At 42.5% G+C, this 16,018-nt stretch overlaps 1 protein-coding gene across 1 annotated transcript in view; it reads left to right on the forward strand.

The window, feature by feature from the left end:
- The window catches only part of PMS2 (PMS1 homolog 2, mismatch repair system component), a 49,338-nt gene extending 33,320 nt beyond the window's left edge, over positions 1–16,018 (forward strand). Inside the window, exons 11-15 of the mRNA XM_083153200.1 lie at positions 4,809–5,613; positions 9,587–9,754; positions 11,117–11,217; positions 12,308–12,477; positions 15,398–16,018. Coding sequence (XP_083009326.1) covers positions 4,809–5,613; positions 9,587–9,754; positions 11,117–11,217; positions 12,308–12,477; positions 15,398–15,535 — 1,382 coding nt within the window. The 3' untranslated portion in view covers positions 15,536–16,018. The remainder of the gene's footprint in view (positions 1–4,808; positions 5,614–9,586; positions 9,755–11,116; positions 11,218–12,307; positions 12,478–15,397) is intronic.

Consider the following 16,018-nt stretch of genomic DNA (forward strand, 5'->3'; position numbering starts at 1 on the left):
ATTAAATATATATTCATGTGCTTACAGCACATGAATAAAAATAGCATGCCCCTCCTCAGAATAAAATTCCTGACTTTTTGACACCAAATGTAAAAAACAAAACACTTTATTTTAAAAGTTCACATTCCACTTCACCATAAAAAGATAGCGATTGCTACTCGGTGAATCATGGCGAAAAAAACCTTGAAATGTATTAGCCATCTGGTCATTGAATAGGGTGATTCACCGTTTTAGTCAAAAATTCGCCTTACAGCACAAAATCGCCATAAAAACATGGCGAATCAGCCTCATTGAATACCGCCCTTAGTATTAGGGACCCACCAGAACAGAGGTTACCGTGAAGCTGGTTGGTGGGCAAATATTTCTTGGCCAATGAATATACCAAGAACCTCTATTATTGATTGATTTTGATTAATAATATGGAGTGTGCATCTGCACCACATGTCTTTCTTTGTGTCATATGTTATATGAAACGCAACTATTTTTTTGTATGATGGTTTATGCTCCGAATGTATATTCCAGCATTTCTATTTGAAAATACTAGGGCAGATGTATTAAGCCTTAACAAGAGATAAATGCAAGGGTGATAAAGAGAGATAAATGTCCAGCCAATCAGCTCCTTACTGACTTTTTTCAAACGCAGCCTGTAACATGGCAGTTAGTAGGTGACTGGCTGGACGTTTATCTCTCTTTATCACCCTTGTATTTATCTCTTGTTAAGGATTAATACATCTGCCCCAGTGTCTCTATTTCTACACATGCCTATTATTCTTGTTGATGATCTTAATCTGATTTCCTCATCAATATTGGATAGACAAATTCCAAATAGAAATAGATGCAAAATACCCAAGTTTGGTGTCCAGGCCCTATCCTCTAAATTACAATTACTAGATATCTGGAGAGTACTCCAGTAAGTATAGAAGCACTTTTCGTCAAAATGACCGGTACCACGCCCCCTTCACGCCCTCTTCCCCACCCCCTTTTAGTCCCATTTGATATAAAATGCGGCATAAAATTATATAAGATGATACATTTTTATATTAAAAGATCATAGAGATAAATAGAATGTTGCGCATCGTCGTACGTCAAAACAAGCGGATGAAAGAAGGATATTACACGGTACTAAATCCGGGTAGTTATTGCGGTATTGATTATTGTTTGTCACACCAGGGGGCTTAGTCGACAAGACTGAGACCTCTGGTGGGGACCTGGACCGGTACCTGAACCGGGGAGGTTGGAGAGGACCCTTGCGCATGAACTGCGCGACAGTGCACCCAGAGCCAATAAGCAGTCAAAGGTAAAATACAACCAGATTTAGTATGCAGAAGGTTGTAACGGTACAGGCAGTAAAGTATGCAGGAGTAATGACAGTTCATGCAGATTGCAATACTTTACAGATGTGATGAATGGTATCGATGGTGGAACATCGGATCCGGATATCGGATATGGAAGCTGTGGGTCCGGAGTGACGGACGGAAAGCTGGAGCTTGACTGTGGGTCCGGAATGACGGACGGAAGCTGGACTGGAGATCCGGAATATCGGACTAACGATGATGATGTGGGAACATCGATGGTGGATGATGCTGGAGCATCGGAGGACCAGAGTCCCGGAGCTAGGCTTGGTCGCTGGGCTGAAGAGGCAGGCTCACAGGTGATGGAATAACCTGGACTTCACAGGAGATGGAATAACCTGGAATACACTGCAGCATGGAAGACAACACCAGCAGAGAAATACACTTGCACGGAGACAAGGACAGCTGACCATACACTGGAGACAACTGAAGCACTAGCAATGGTTCTGAGAGCTCCCAGCATACTTATCCCCACTGGGTGGCCAGGATTGGCCGAGGAAGTATGACAGGGAGATCAGAACCAACAGGATTGGACAGCACAGACATGTGACTGGGAAGAACATGGCAGCTATGGCGGGAAAGTGTGTTTGTGCACACCATGCTGGATACTGGGAGCAATGGCGGCGGACAGGTGGATTGCCGTGCACTGGGGACTGGCGCCGTGAAACTACACAAGTACCAAAATCGCAAAAGTCAAAATATCTAATTTTATGACATGTCACCCATCATTTCTGATACTGTTTTTTAGGATTTATATGGTATGTATAAATCCTACTTTTATTATTGTGAACATTCTAATTGCAACACTTTCTGCTGAAAAAGAAGTTTAAAGAACTTTAAAAAATGAACCTTTTGCAGGACATGTGACCCATTATGTACTATACAGTGGACTTTGGTATCTGTTGTTAAATGGCATTCTCTGAATGTAAATTGTGCCAGTGAGTGAGTCATTTAGTGTGTGGCAAATCCTGTAATTTGATGTATTTATAGTTCATAGGAAGAGGTTATAGTAACTAATGTCCCTGGAATTGGGAGGAAAATGCAGATACCTGAACGTTAGAGAGCCACTCTCTATAAATGTTTGTGATACCCCCTTAATGTAACATCTTGTAATGATATATATGGGGCATCACTGTGCATATAACACTGAAATTCATAGGGATATACAGGTATCCCTCACAGAGGGATTATTGAGGGGCGGAGTTATACATAGCAGTGTGTGTGATCTGTGTCTGAGGAGAGAGGCGGAGTGATTTAGGCCTAGGGTGAAGAGTCTCCTGAGGTAACAGAGCAGTGAGAATCGAGTGCCGCACTATGTGTAAGCTCACCTCATGCTGAGCTGAGTGGAGCAGATTCCATGACTTCCTCTGTTTCCTCCCCTTGGAGTTAGCCATTAGCAGACTGTAGAGAATCCCCTGATGACGCCCCTCTAATTGACAGCTGAGCCTGTAAGGAGAAGAGAGAGAGATCGGTTAGCAGCTAACAGTGTTGTATTTGGAGGACAGGTCCTGTGAATTAACTTGACTGCACCCCGTATAAAAATAAATAAATATATATATATATATATATTATATTCTCTATCAGTATAAACAGTCTGCAACTAACCTAGGAAAGCAAATTCCAGTATACAACCTAAATCTGGGACATCTCCAAGACTGCTGCAAATCCAATCGAAGCGCACTCACCATCTAATGATTTTGTCATTGGTTGCTGTCTGTGTGTAACCTAGAACCTACTCTGACTGTTTGATAGAAACAGGCTGATCGAGGCTAGAGCTGATGTCCCAGACCTTCCCTGAAAACACTTGAGAGCGCTATCGTTTTTCCTGAAACTCCAAGAAAACAGCCAGTAAACTCCCAAAAAACGGGGACTTCCTGTCAATTAATTTGTGAACAGTTAACGCTAGATTTTGTTGCTGTTTGGGCTTGCGCATGTGTGCTGCAATCCGTACACACGCGCCATCTTTCAACAATCGTCTGCTTTGTAAATTTAAGCCATAGCGATCACGTCTGAAACGTGGGGTTTATCTTTTAAAAACCGGTAGTGTGTATGCTCAATGTTAACAAAGCATGCACTCACACATCGTTAATGACCCCCTCCATCGACTGAACATGCAAAGCAATTTTGGCTATACAGCCGAAGACCTGTATGTTCAGTGTCGGCAGGTGATGTCACTGAACAATATCGTTTACCGATATCTTTCAGTCTTTATGAGCAATATTATTCAGGGTCACCTAGCGTTTATGGGACTTAATAGATTTGAGCCAGTGAGCATTGTCTTAATTAACTGGTATCACTTAGCTCAGGCTTGTCTAAACTATGGCCCTCCAGCTGTTGTGAAACTACAAGTCCCATCATGCCTTGCCACAGTTTGTACACCCCTTTAAAAATATGATCCTGCCACAAACATCACAAGTAAAGAAAAAAATCTTTTTCACTCACCGCCATAGAAAAAAAATGTCTTCTTTAATCGTGATGTTCGTGACCTGATCATATGTGTTTTAGAAGATACAGAGATGATCTGCTACTTTTGTGGAATGGCAGCTTTGATTAATTTCACAATATATATACATGCATGCAACATAGATTCTTGTATGGAGCCGAAAATTAGCAATCACCTACCATCAAATCTCTGCCTTGAGAAGCGAACCTGTGTAGATAATAGGTAAAGGTGTCCATACATTAGTGTGATTTGGCCCAATTTCACACAATTCCGATGGATAGGCCCGAGAAATCTGGCAAATCGCATTTGTTTTTGATCCGCTCCCATCTGAGGCGCGGTCCCATGTCCATCGGATCTGAGCCCCTAGAGGACAAGTGCTTCACATAGGATCTGTCTGATCAGACAGCTTCCGGCGGCACTTGCTGGAATCGCATGCGATATATCTCATGCGATCCTGCTGCCCGAAAGGTCCTGGGGCATCTCAAGGGAGATCGGCTGGCTCTACACTGCTGCGTATGGGCACCTTAACTGATGTGAATTGTTATAGATGTGTGTATATAGAGCCTTATGGTGTGTACACACGGGGCGATATGCCGTGCTACGCGAGATCGCATCAGGACTCGCATCGCATGGCGGGGCACAATTTAGACTATATAGTGCAGATCTGCACTATCTAGTCTTGCCTGCCCTCTCTATTTCACTGCCGATTTTGCGCTGCGATATGGCTTCTGATGTTCACTATATCGGCAACATCGGAAGCCATATCTTACCGTCTGTACACACATTACATGTACCTTACTTCGTACACTTTGCGCTGCAATATGAGCAGTAACTTCATAGCAACATTGGATAATACAAATCTGCAGTAACAACCAGGCGTGTGCATTCTGTTAAGCAGAAGTCAGATACGTATTGCTATGAATGACAGCAGATTTAGTAAAGTTGTACCTTGGTATTGTGACAAATCTAGATATATGCCTGTCTAAAGCATCATTTATCTTTATTTACTGTAGGTTATGTCAGAAAATTAAGTGCAGAAGCATCAGATGGTCCTAACAACTTAGAACAACCCAATATATTGGACAGGGGGGCACTTTCTGTATTTAGACTGCGAGAGGCCTACTCCATCAGCCAGAGGACTGCAGGCAGCTCCCCGCATACACAGACTGACCGAACGCAGAGCTCTTCCCCCAGTCAAAGGAAACTCCAGTCATACTTTAACCTTTCACCAAAAGTTCTACAATCTAAAACTGTGTTAAATGTAAGTGGTGAAGCAGAAGAGCCTGGAACACAGGACTACGGTGATGATATTCATGTGGAAAATGACTGTGATTCTGGCAGGGGTACGGTTACCACCTCAGACATTACAGCATCAGACTGTTTTGGCACTCCAGACTTCTCCAGCCGCATCAGTAGTGAAAGTATCACAAGCTCGCCAGACACATTGATGAAAACTGATGAAGTGGAGTCCTTTAAGGCTTTCGATCCTCCATATATAGAAACGGAGGTGGAATCTGAACATCCTGACATAAATGGAATTCTAAACAGTGATCCGGCTCCACGTTGTAAGCGGTTTAAAACACGGGAAGAAAAGCCGACAGATGGACAGTTACTACCCGGTACAGTAGATACACCTGTCAAACTTGTCAAGAAAACGGTGCCATTAAACTTCTCGATGTGTCGCCTGGCTAAGCAGTTGGAAAAATTAAAGCAGCAAAGGCAGAAGAAGGAGGAATTGGAAAAGTTCCGGAGGTTCCGAGCAAAGATCAGTCCGGGGGAAAATCAGGCAGCAGAAGCTGAGCTTAACAAAGAGATCAGGTACTTTATTTGTTGTTTAATTCCGGTGTTTATATATAGTACATTTTTTGTTTATTTTAAGAACAACCCCCTCTTACACCCAGGGTTGTTACTTTTTAACTTGGTTCTTGACCCTCATCTTAGTCTGCTGTATTCTTAAATTTCTATCCATGGAATAACATTTGATAGGTAAAGGTCACCACTCTTTCAAATGACCTACTCCTTTATATATGAAACCCTCCTCATGCCCTACAATTTCTATTTGATAATCTCCACTTTCATAGTAAATAGGATAAGTCTTTAGCCATATTTATGATACTACTTTTTTGTATACGTGACTGCATTATTCGCTCTTTTTCTATTCTTGCAATAGGTCTTGTCCCCTTTCTCCACTCAGCTCAGTCCACACTTTCCCAAGTTTATTTGGATAATCCTTGATGGTGATGTCTGCCTGGACGGTTTGTCTGCGTCTTTTAATAAAAGTCGCGCTCTCTGATACTCGGATTCCCCCGTTCCTCTCTAATCCTGCCTTTCAAGTTAGTGTTGCCTCATATCCTCCTTTTGGGCAACTACGGGTCTTACTCTTTTTGTTCTATTTTTCTCATCTCCAAACTTTGACAGTGTCCAGGTGCTAGCTTAGTTTGAGTTACACTCCACCCATACATTTACCATTTCTTGGTCCTTCTTTACTCCTACTCAGTTTTTGCTTCCTTTTCTTTTGCTGACTTGTCAAACAGTCTAGACTCCTTACTAAGTCGTCCATTTCCAAGTAGTGAAATGAGTTCCTTATTTTATTGCTTCCTACATACTACTTTTGATTTTTCTGAGATTGCTACAGGACTGTCTAATTGGATGTTCCCTATCTTCTCTTTAGAACATTTGTTTCATCTATTCCTGTAAGGTTTTGACAACCATCTACTATAGGGAGAAATACCATTGTGCCAGCTCCTATAGGGAGATATACGAGTGTTGTTATTTGTCTCCTCATCTTCATCGTACCATGCCTCTTGGACCCTGGGGATTGTCTAAAATGTGGGCAAATGGAGGCTTCTTTTCTACATGTGGGATTATCTCCTTATGGAATAGTTCTGGCGTCTCGTTCAGGACTATGCAAATACTCACTCGTCTGCCTTATACGTGCAATGCGTCTGCCTTACTCCTGAACAGAAAGTTTTCGAAATATTTGACCTAACTTTAAAACTGACCTACTGTGGCTATTGGAAACTTTTCTAAATAATCTCGGTTTAGAACGCAAATGTATTTAGCAATACAGGTGGAGTATCCCTTATCGTAAATGCTCGGTACCAGAAACATTTTGGATAACAGATTATTCCATATTTTGGAATATTTTTATATTTGAATGAGGTATCTTGCATTTATGTTGTAGAAACACATGGAATACACACACATTTTATTTGTGCATGAAACAAGGTTTTAAAACATGAAACAAAGTTTGTGTATAATCTCAAACACTAAATTTGAATGCCAAGCAATCATATTCTTACACATATTTAGTGCCAGTTACATATCATGTCCCCAGTAGTGCCAGTTACATATCATGTCCCCAATAGTGCCAGTTACATGTCATGTCCCCCGGTAGTGCCTGTTACATGTCATGTCCCCGGTAGTGCCAGTTACATGGCATGTCCCCCGGTAGTGCCAGTTACATGGCATGTCCCCGGTAGTGCCAGTTACATGGCATGTCCCCGGTAGTGCCAGTTACATGGCATGTCCCCGGTAGTGCCAGTTACATGGCATGTCCCCGGTAGTGCCAGTTACATGGCATGTCCCCAATAGTGCCAGTTACATATCATGTCCCCAGTAGTGCCAGATACATATCATGTCCCCAGTAGTGCCAGATACATATCATGTCCCCGGTAGTGCCAGATACATATCATGTCCCCGGTAGTGCCAGATACATATCATGTCCCCGGTAGTGCCAGTTACATATCATGTCCCCCGGTAGTGCCAGTTACATATCATGTCCCCCGGTAGTGCCAGTTACATATCATGTCCCCGGTAGTGCCAGTTACATGTCATGTCCCCGGTAGTGCCAGTTACATGTCATATATCCAGCAGTGCCAGTTACAGTTGTGCCCAGTAGTGCCAGTTACAGATGTACACAGTAGTGCCAGTTTTATATCCTGTCCCCAGCAGTGCCAGTTACAGATGTACCAAGTAGGTTTTTAGCAACAACAAAAAATATGTTCTGGAAACTATGGTTTTGGAATAATTTGCATAAAAGATACTCAACCTGTACTCATACAGGATGGCCTTCCTTCTTTTTAATCTCTTTGTTTACAAATTTATATTTTGGTTTTCCGCATGGACTGGGTCGAGGCTTCCCTCCAAAAGGAATGATGGTAATTTCTTGGTATTTGGAAAAGATTTGTTTCTTTCCTGTTCTGTCTGACTCTGAATAGTCACCAAATGCCCTATTTCCAGTCTACTGATTGGTATTTCAGATAGAAACTTTCAAATATATCAAGGGTTTTAACAAGGTACAGGTGGGAGACATTCTTCACAGGAAGAGGAGCAACAGAACACGAGGACATGCACTGAAACTAGAGGGAGAAAGATTCCGGGGAAATGTGAGGAAGAATTACTTCACAGAAAGGGTAGTGGATAAGTGGAATAGCCTCCCATCAGAGGTGGTAGACGCAAATACAGTAGTACAATTTAAACATGCTTGGGATAGGCATATTGATATCCTTACAAAAAAATAAGGATCAAATATGGTTTGAGGTAACATGATTAAAAAAGGGGCAGACTAGATGGGCCAAGTGGTTCTTATCTGCCGTCAAATTCTATGTTTCTATGTATAAACTAGATAATGTATTCATGTCCTTCCTGGATACGGTGATGCTTCCTTTCTCATAGACTACTCCCCTCAAATATAACTAGATAGGTGTATAAACAATTTGTTTGTTAATTATTTACATTGCAATCAAGCGCTATGGTTAAGTGACAAATACAATTTGAATAAATCGTTGTCAATAGTGCCCCTCTATTATTATTTTTTGGGTGAGACCCTCACCCCAACTCCCCCTCCACAACAACTATTTGTGGCTCCTTATGGTAAAATCTTGTAGTCGAGATGTTGTGAACCCATACTGTAATACTACTGGGGAGGCGGGGTTAGCCACTACTGAGAGAGAACCTCTTTAAGTGGAGCTAAATAAATGCCAGTGAGTAGGTATGGTGATGTTGGAATAGCATATTATAGAAATATAGCCTTGTATGGTAGAATATCTCCAGCATGGTGTTCTGAATTGCTGGAGAAAAGGCACGACAGCAAAGATCAGCTTCCACTAAAATTGTATGGAACGTAAAAGTGCTTTCATTTTATACTAAATTATTGCAGTGAACTATCAGTGTACCAAAAAATCCAAGGCAGTATACTCAGGGCTATTTTTCTGCAGGCTCCAGCAGGAACTGAGGCCCTTATTCTAGTTCACTCTTTCTGACAAAATATTTCTTAGATGGACAAAACCATGTGCACTGCAGGGGGGCAGGTGTAAAACCCCACCCAAATCTAATTATCTCTGCACAAGTAGTTACTTGTGCAGAGATAATTAGATTTGGGTGGGGTTTTACACCTGCCTCACCTGCAGTGCACATGGTTTTGTCCATCTAAGAAATATTTTGTCAGAAAGAGTGAACTAGAATAAGGGCCTCAGTTCCTGCTGGAGCCTGCAGAAAAATAGCCCTGAGTATACTGTATATCAGGCATTCCCAACCACGGTCCTCAAGGCACACCAACAGTGCAGGTTTTAGTGATATCCAGGCTTCAGCACAGATGTTTTAATCAGAATCACTCAGGTACTAATTAAGTCACCTGTGCTCAAGCCTGGATATCTACAAAACCTGCACTGTTGGTGAGCCTTGAGGACCGTGCTTGAGAATGCCTGCTGTATATGCACATACATTTAAATAAGGGTACAGTGTATACATATAAATATAGCACCATCATTTTCTCTTCTCTGACTTACAGCAAAGACATGTTTGCAGAAATGGAAATTATTGGTCAGTTTAATCTGGGTTTCATAATAACTAAATTGGATTCTGACCTCTTCATTATTGACCAGCATGCAACTGATGAGAAGTATAACTTTGAGATGTTACAACAGAACACCGTTCTACAAGGACAGAGGCTTATCATGTAAGTGGAAAACTTGCAGACTCTCTGGGTCTCCAACTTGCGCCATTATGTGTATATGTAATGCATATAGTCCCTTCTATGGTTAAGACGTGTTTTGCCAATAACCAATAAATACATATTGGATATACAGGTGTGTCCTTGTAAACTATTGTCAATGGTAGCATCAAGCATCCTTTCTCTGTATCAAGTATGTTTTCAAGGTTTTTTTGCATGCTTTTGCTCATTTTAATTGCAAGGCAATGCAACAAAACTGCTTCATAAGACTGCACTGATTAATTTAAGATGCGACTGAGTCTGGACCTGGGCTTTGAGAGGGGCTGTTTGATGCAACTGCAGCAATGTTTTATACTGACACATTTGTGAGCAGTGCTATGACATGGCGGCAGCACGCCAAGTTCCTATGTGCTTTGTCTGCGACTTTTGTACATATGTAAAACTATTTGTCATTGAAGTCGCAGCCTGTCCTCTCTGGTACAGAATGTGTTTTATTCACACCATAGATGCAGCTCAAACATTATATCTGAAGGTCTCTATGCAACCCCACTAGGTGCAGTACACTCAATCCACATGGTGTATTGAGGCTAGGTGTATCAGCACACAACAGTATAAACAACAACAAAACCAAATTCCAGTAGCAAAACTATAGTGGATGCAGGGTAGTCTGCAGGGGTGAGTTTAGTAGGACCAGGCAATTCTCTGTAACAAACTTTTTCCTTGGGGGGGAAACCATTTAAAGCAGGGATAGCCAACTCCATCCCATGAGAGCTACCAAGAGTTCACGTTTTCCAGGTCTCCTCACAGAATCACAAGTTAAGTAATTATCTCTACCTGTGGATCTTTTGTGATTTGTTAGTGAGTAAAGAGTGCACCTGTGCGCCTGCTAGGTGATCTGGAAAACATGTTGGTAGCTCTAGAGGACTGGAGTTAGCTACCCCTGATTTAAATAGTACAGGTGAAGTACTTGCTATAATTTGATGGAAAAGCTGGTTAGTTAATACTGTCTTTTCCCCCTCTCCTGTTTAGACTGCGCCCCGTTAACTTTTATTGTTTTTTTTTTTTACACATTTTTGTATGCATAATGAAAAACATAACATGTACAGTTTTTGCAACATACTTATCATACTAACCAGGAAAATAGGGGAACAGAGATGGAAAGGGGGTGTCACCATCGCAATGGACAAACTTATGTTGGTAGTAAAGAATTTAAAAGGAGTCTCCTACCAATCGGATCTCAACATGTGTCCTGGTTAGGGAGAGATGCAGGGGGCTATACAATGTTGTTTTTAGTTTTGCTCGTTTGAACATACAGTAGTTGCTGTCTCTTGAAAAACTTCCCTTATTTTTATCGCACTGTTATCCCAGGCCTCAGAAACTGAACTTAACTGCTGTCAGTGAAATTGTTCTGATGGACAACCTAGAAATATTCAAGAAAAACGGCTTTGATTTTACCATTGATGAAAACGGTACGTGTGATGATACTAAAAGCGGGATTGATTTTGCTTCTCGTTTTTACCAGTTTAAAGGCATTTCAGTAAATTATTTGTAGAAGCAGAAAATTATTAATTTTGTTTTACCCCTCCTTTTGTAATAAGACTTCTCTCTTTAAGGTATTCACAAAAAAACAACCTTTTAATGAACCATGGGCATAAATAAAATTTGTGTCACTTCTTAGTTCATTGTAAATAGGATATAGGGAAATTATAGGCACTTCACTGGGTTGTACCTCAAAATTGAAAAGATGCATAAAAAAAAACTTACAACTTTATGGGTCAGCCTTCAAACTTTGCAATGAATATGCATCTTCAATAGCACAGCTAACCCATGCACACACAGCCTTAACCTATGCATACAATTTGGCAATCTAGATTCTGGAGTCTTGAAAGGAAGAATTTAAAGGACTGCAGGGTCGTGTTTGTTTCATTGTATGAAGTGGTGCTCAATAGTGGTGCTCAATAGATTGTTGCAATTTTAAATGACAACATTGAAAATCTGAAAACTTGGCGCCGTGCGTCTGAGTCCCCTTGCGGGCTCGGTGGCTCGCTACGCTCGCCACGCTATTTAAAATCAACTCCATGCCAACATGGATAGTGGAGGTATGAACTATCCATGTTGGCATGGAGTTAAGTTACTTTTTTGGACATATTTCGTGGCGAGCGTACACCCAGAAGTAGCACGGCGCCGTGAAACTACACAAGTACCAAGATTTTCACTAACAATTTTAAGCTTGAAACAATTGTGAATGGTACTTCCTGGGTAGTATAGTTAGTCGATTTCTGCAGAATGGGGAATCAATTCACAATCCACGTAAAAGGGTACAGGGTGAACAGATGAGACATTACCATAGTAGTTACAATCCTGAATGGTCTAAATGGCAATAGTCTGAGACATTGGGGTGGCGTAGTAGTTCTTCTCCCGAATGATAGTTAATATACTCTAAATTATTAATTATTGTAAGGGACAGCTTGACAGCTTTGTATGGCAGGTAGGTAACACTGTATAAGTACATGGGCTGTGTGACCTAACGGACTGTAACTTGCTATTTCTGTTTTTCAGCTCCCATTATGGAAAGAGTTAAGTTAGTCTCTTTACCAACAAGCAAGAATTGGACATTTGGTCAGCAAGATATAGAAGAACTCATCTTTATGCTCAGTGACTCCCCGGGAGTTATGTGCAGGCCCTCCCGAGTAAGGCAAATGTTTGCCTCAAGGGCTTGCAGGAAATCTGTAAGTACAATACGTTGTCTCTTCAACCTAACTTGCTCTAAGTAACCTGCGCACAGAATCTGTATGAGCAATATTGTCCATCATTCATTTAGCATAACAATCAGCACACTTAAAGAATAAGTGGTCTATGTAGAATGCATTGGAGTGATATAAAGTACCAGCCAGTCAGTTCCTAAATCATTTTCAGCAAGTGCTGGGCCAAGGTGCAAAAAACGATTTTAATACCATGGTCCCAAGGATGGGAATAATCAGCCTTGGCTGAATGCAAGCTTTGTGCCCAACACGTCCTGCCCAAGCAAAACCCACCACAGAAACCCGCCCCTCATCTCCACTCCGGCGGTCGTACACCGGAGCTCCCCTGCCCCAGTTGCCATTTACAGCAGACAGTGAGCAGGTGGCAGGCTTGGGAATGTTCGCGACTGCTCGGGGGGACTCAGGCGCCCGAACTCCCGAGCGTTCCCGAGTCCCCCCAAGCCGCGGTGAACAGCCCTGAGCCTGCCGTCTGCTCACTGCAACTAATGGCGGCATGGGAGCTCTGGCGTACGATCCCAGAGAGGAGGGGCAAGGGGAAGTGGCAGGAGGGGGAGCTACCACTGTGGGGGGTGCCCGAAGAGGTGATGTGCATGTGGTGCACTGCAGGCACCACTGGCGCACACCTTCATATTTGGGGTATGCCTGGAAATTTTCTGGGACAGCCCGCTGCGTCAGCACACTGAAGTGGTTAAGCCTGATAAAGTGATAAATTGGAAGGTGATAATGCACCAGCCAATCAGCGGTGTTTGAAAAAAAAATACAGTTAGGAGCTGATTGGTTTGCACTTTAGCACTTTACTACACTTAATGTATCTGCCCGAATAAGTTCTATCAAACTAATAGCACCACCTGTGACTGAGACAGAATCAGTAGGGTTAGCATTATGAACTTCCAGACATGCAATGAAGTCAGTCATTACTGTCATAGGCTCTTCCCCAGAGTAAGGACCTTTATACTAGCTGTGCCTGCTGAATGTGTGTCCTGTCTGGTCATTAGGCTGCTACCTAGAACTACAGTATAAAATCTAAAAGAATCTTTCCTCCGCCAGTCTGGAATTTGGATCTGTGCCCTTTCTCCAGGCATCCTAAAACAGGAAAAACAGGGATGCAACACAGTCACACAAATTGATCTGACCTTCATAACTATACTCAATCATGTAATTGCAGTCATTTTACACTATAAAGAATTTTTCTTTAAAATAACGGTGAGGGCTGAATGAAGTCATATGAGTAACAAGCGAGTGAAGTGAAGATGTACTTAGTTCCTTATGCCAGAAAAGGAAGGACCTCCTAGGGTAGAAACCCCATTTCTACAGGAGCTTCAGGTAGAAGAAAGATGGATTGTGAGAATCCTGGCGCTTCCCTAGGTTCTGCCTACTATATACACACCGACGTCTTATCACCATGACCTGAAGTAGAAGCTTTAACCCCTTGAGTGGTGGGTGTTGCTGGGGCAGGACATACCTACCAGGGCAGGTTTGTCCTGCCCCAGCAAAACCCACCACAGATCATTAGGAGCCCCCCTCACCTTCGCTCCGGCGTTAGTATGTCGGAGCTCCCCAGCTGCCGCTGCCCCAGCCGCCTGTCAATCATCACACAGGCGGCAGGCTCGGGGATGTTTTGCGACGGCTCGGGAGGACTTGGGCGCCTGAGTGCTCACGAGCCGCTCCGAACATCCCCGAGCCTGCCGCCTACGTCACTGCTGCAAAATGACAGTCGGCTGGTGGCTAGAGGCTGGGGGAGCGGCAGGGGTTAGAAGAGCTCAGGCGTACGATCGCCGGAGCACAGGTGATTGGGGGGGGGGGCTCGGGGATGTGACCGGGGGGCTCAAGAGGTGGTGCGCCAGTGGTGCACACCTGGACACCACTGGCGCGCACCTATTTCATATTTGTGGTATGCCTGGAAATTTTCCGGGACAGCCCGCTGCGGTGGCACCGGGCATACCACCCAAGGGGTTAATAAAAGGCACAATTGAAGCATACAGTACTGTCCCCTTGAGCTTCAGGTCTTTTGATGGAATACAAGCTCAAAACACATCAAACCTAGCACCATCAATAGTGATTGCAGGCACCCACAAATTGTCAGTACACACTGAGGGACAGACATACAGTATCAGCCCGACATCGCATTAGTGTGTACCCAGTTTTAGTACATAGACCCCTATACAGTATGTGAAACCAAAGGTGATCATTTTCTTTAAATAAATAGACATGGGTTTTTTCAAGTTTTCTTTTAACTGACATGTGGCGACAGGCGGTTTTTCATGTCCTACCATCCACTAGGGCATGGAGAGAGAACAGAGTGCCGAGCGCCGCGAGCCATGCGAGAGGACACAGCGCACTTATTCGGTCGACATTCGGGACAAAACCCCATGTCAACCTAAAGCCTGTCGACCTTTTTCATGTTTCAACCTTCAGTGGTCAACCTAATGGCCCATACCCTGTTAAACATGTGTCTGTGTGTGTGTGTATATATATATATATATATATAAAGGTAATAAGTTATATGTTCTCAGTAAATCTATCCATTTAGCCTAATGCTGTGTACACATGGTGAGATTTGACATTAGATTTTGACTATATAGTCAAAATCGCATGCAGATCGTATGCAGATCGAATGAAGATCGCACAGGTTTTTTACCTTGCGATCCCGATTCGCGCTACCGTGACAGCATAAATCAAAACCCAGATAGACAGGGCAGCAATGACTATATAGTGCAAATCTAATGCAGATTGTATGAATTGTATACAAATAGTACGGAGATAGCAAAGATTGCCTAGCACCCGAATCTTAAGTCGAATAGCAAGGGGATCTCACCGTGTGTACACAGCATAAGAGTTTGTGATACTGTTAATACAATTTTTGTTACGGTCTCCTTTCCTTAAACAGGTGATGATTGGAACAGCCTTAAACGTCCATGAAATGAAGAAACTGGTGACTCACATGGGAGAAATTGAACAGCCATGGAACTGCCCCCACGGGCGGCCAACAATGAGACATATCGCCAGTCTGGATATGATCTCTTAAGACTGACTTTTCAGTAGTATTTTGAAAGTCTGAACTTAATGGGGGGGAAACAATGCACATGCTGTTTTCACACTTGAAAAAAAAAAATATATATTTAGTAGGTTTTTATAGATTGTTACCATGGCAATTGACCGGTCCATTTTTAACGTTGGAAATGACAAGTAGGCAGTATTTGTAAATGTTAGTGTTTTTGTATAGTAAACATCCTTCTTTTCAATGCCAAAATAGCAAAATCCTTGAAAGCAGCCCCGTTTCAGGACCACAGTGGCTGAAAACACACAGGTTTCACTGAGTCTGTGTGGTTTTTGATAGAAAATGTGTCTTCTATCGCTCAAATTAATGGGATAGACCAATTAAAAAGCGAAATATAGCAAAAAAACAGACTTTCGCTCCCAATTTAGCAAGGATAATTGGGTACCCCCCATATGTTCTTTTATTTTGTATCTGCCAATGTCCCGAAATAAAAGTTTTTATATGAAAGAA

The sequence above is a fragment of the Crinia signifera genome, chromosome 7 (genome assembly GCF_055691185.1).
Source record: "Crinia signifera chromosome 7, ASM5569118v1, whole genome shotgun sequence".
Lineage (NCBI taxonomy): Eukaryota > Metazoa > Chordata > Amphibia > Anura > Myobatrachidae > Crinia > Crinia signifera.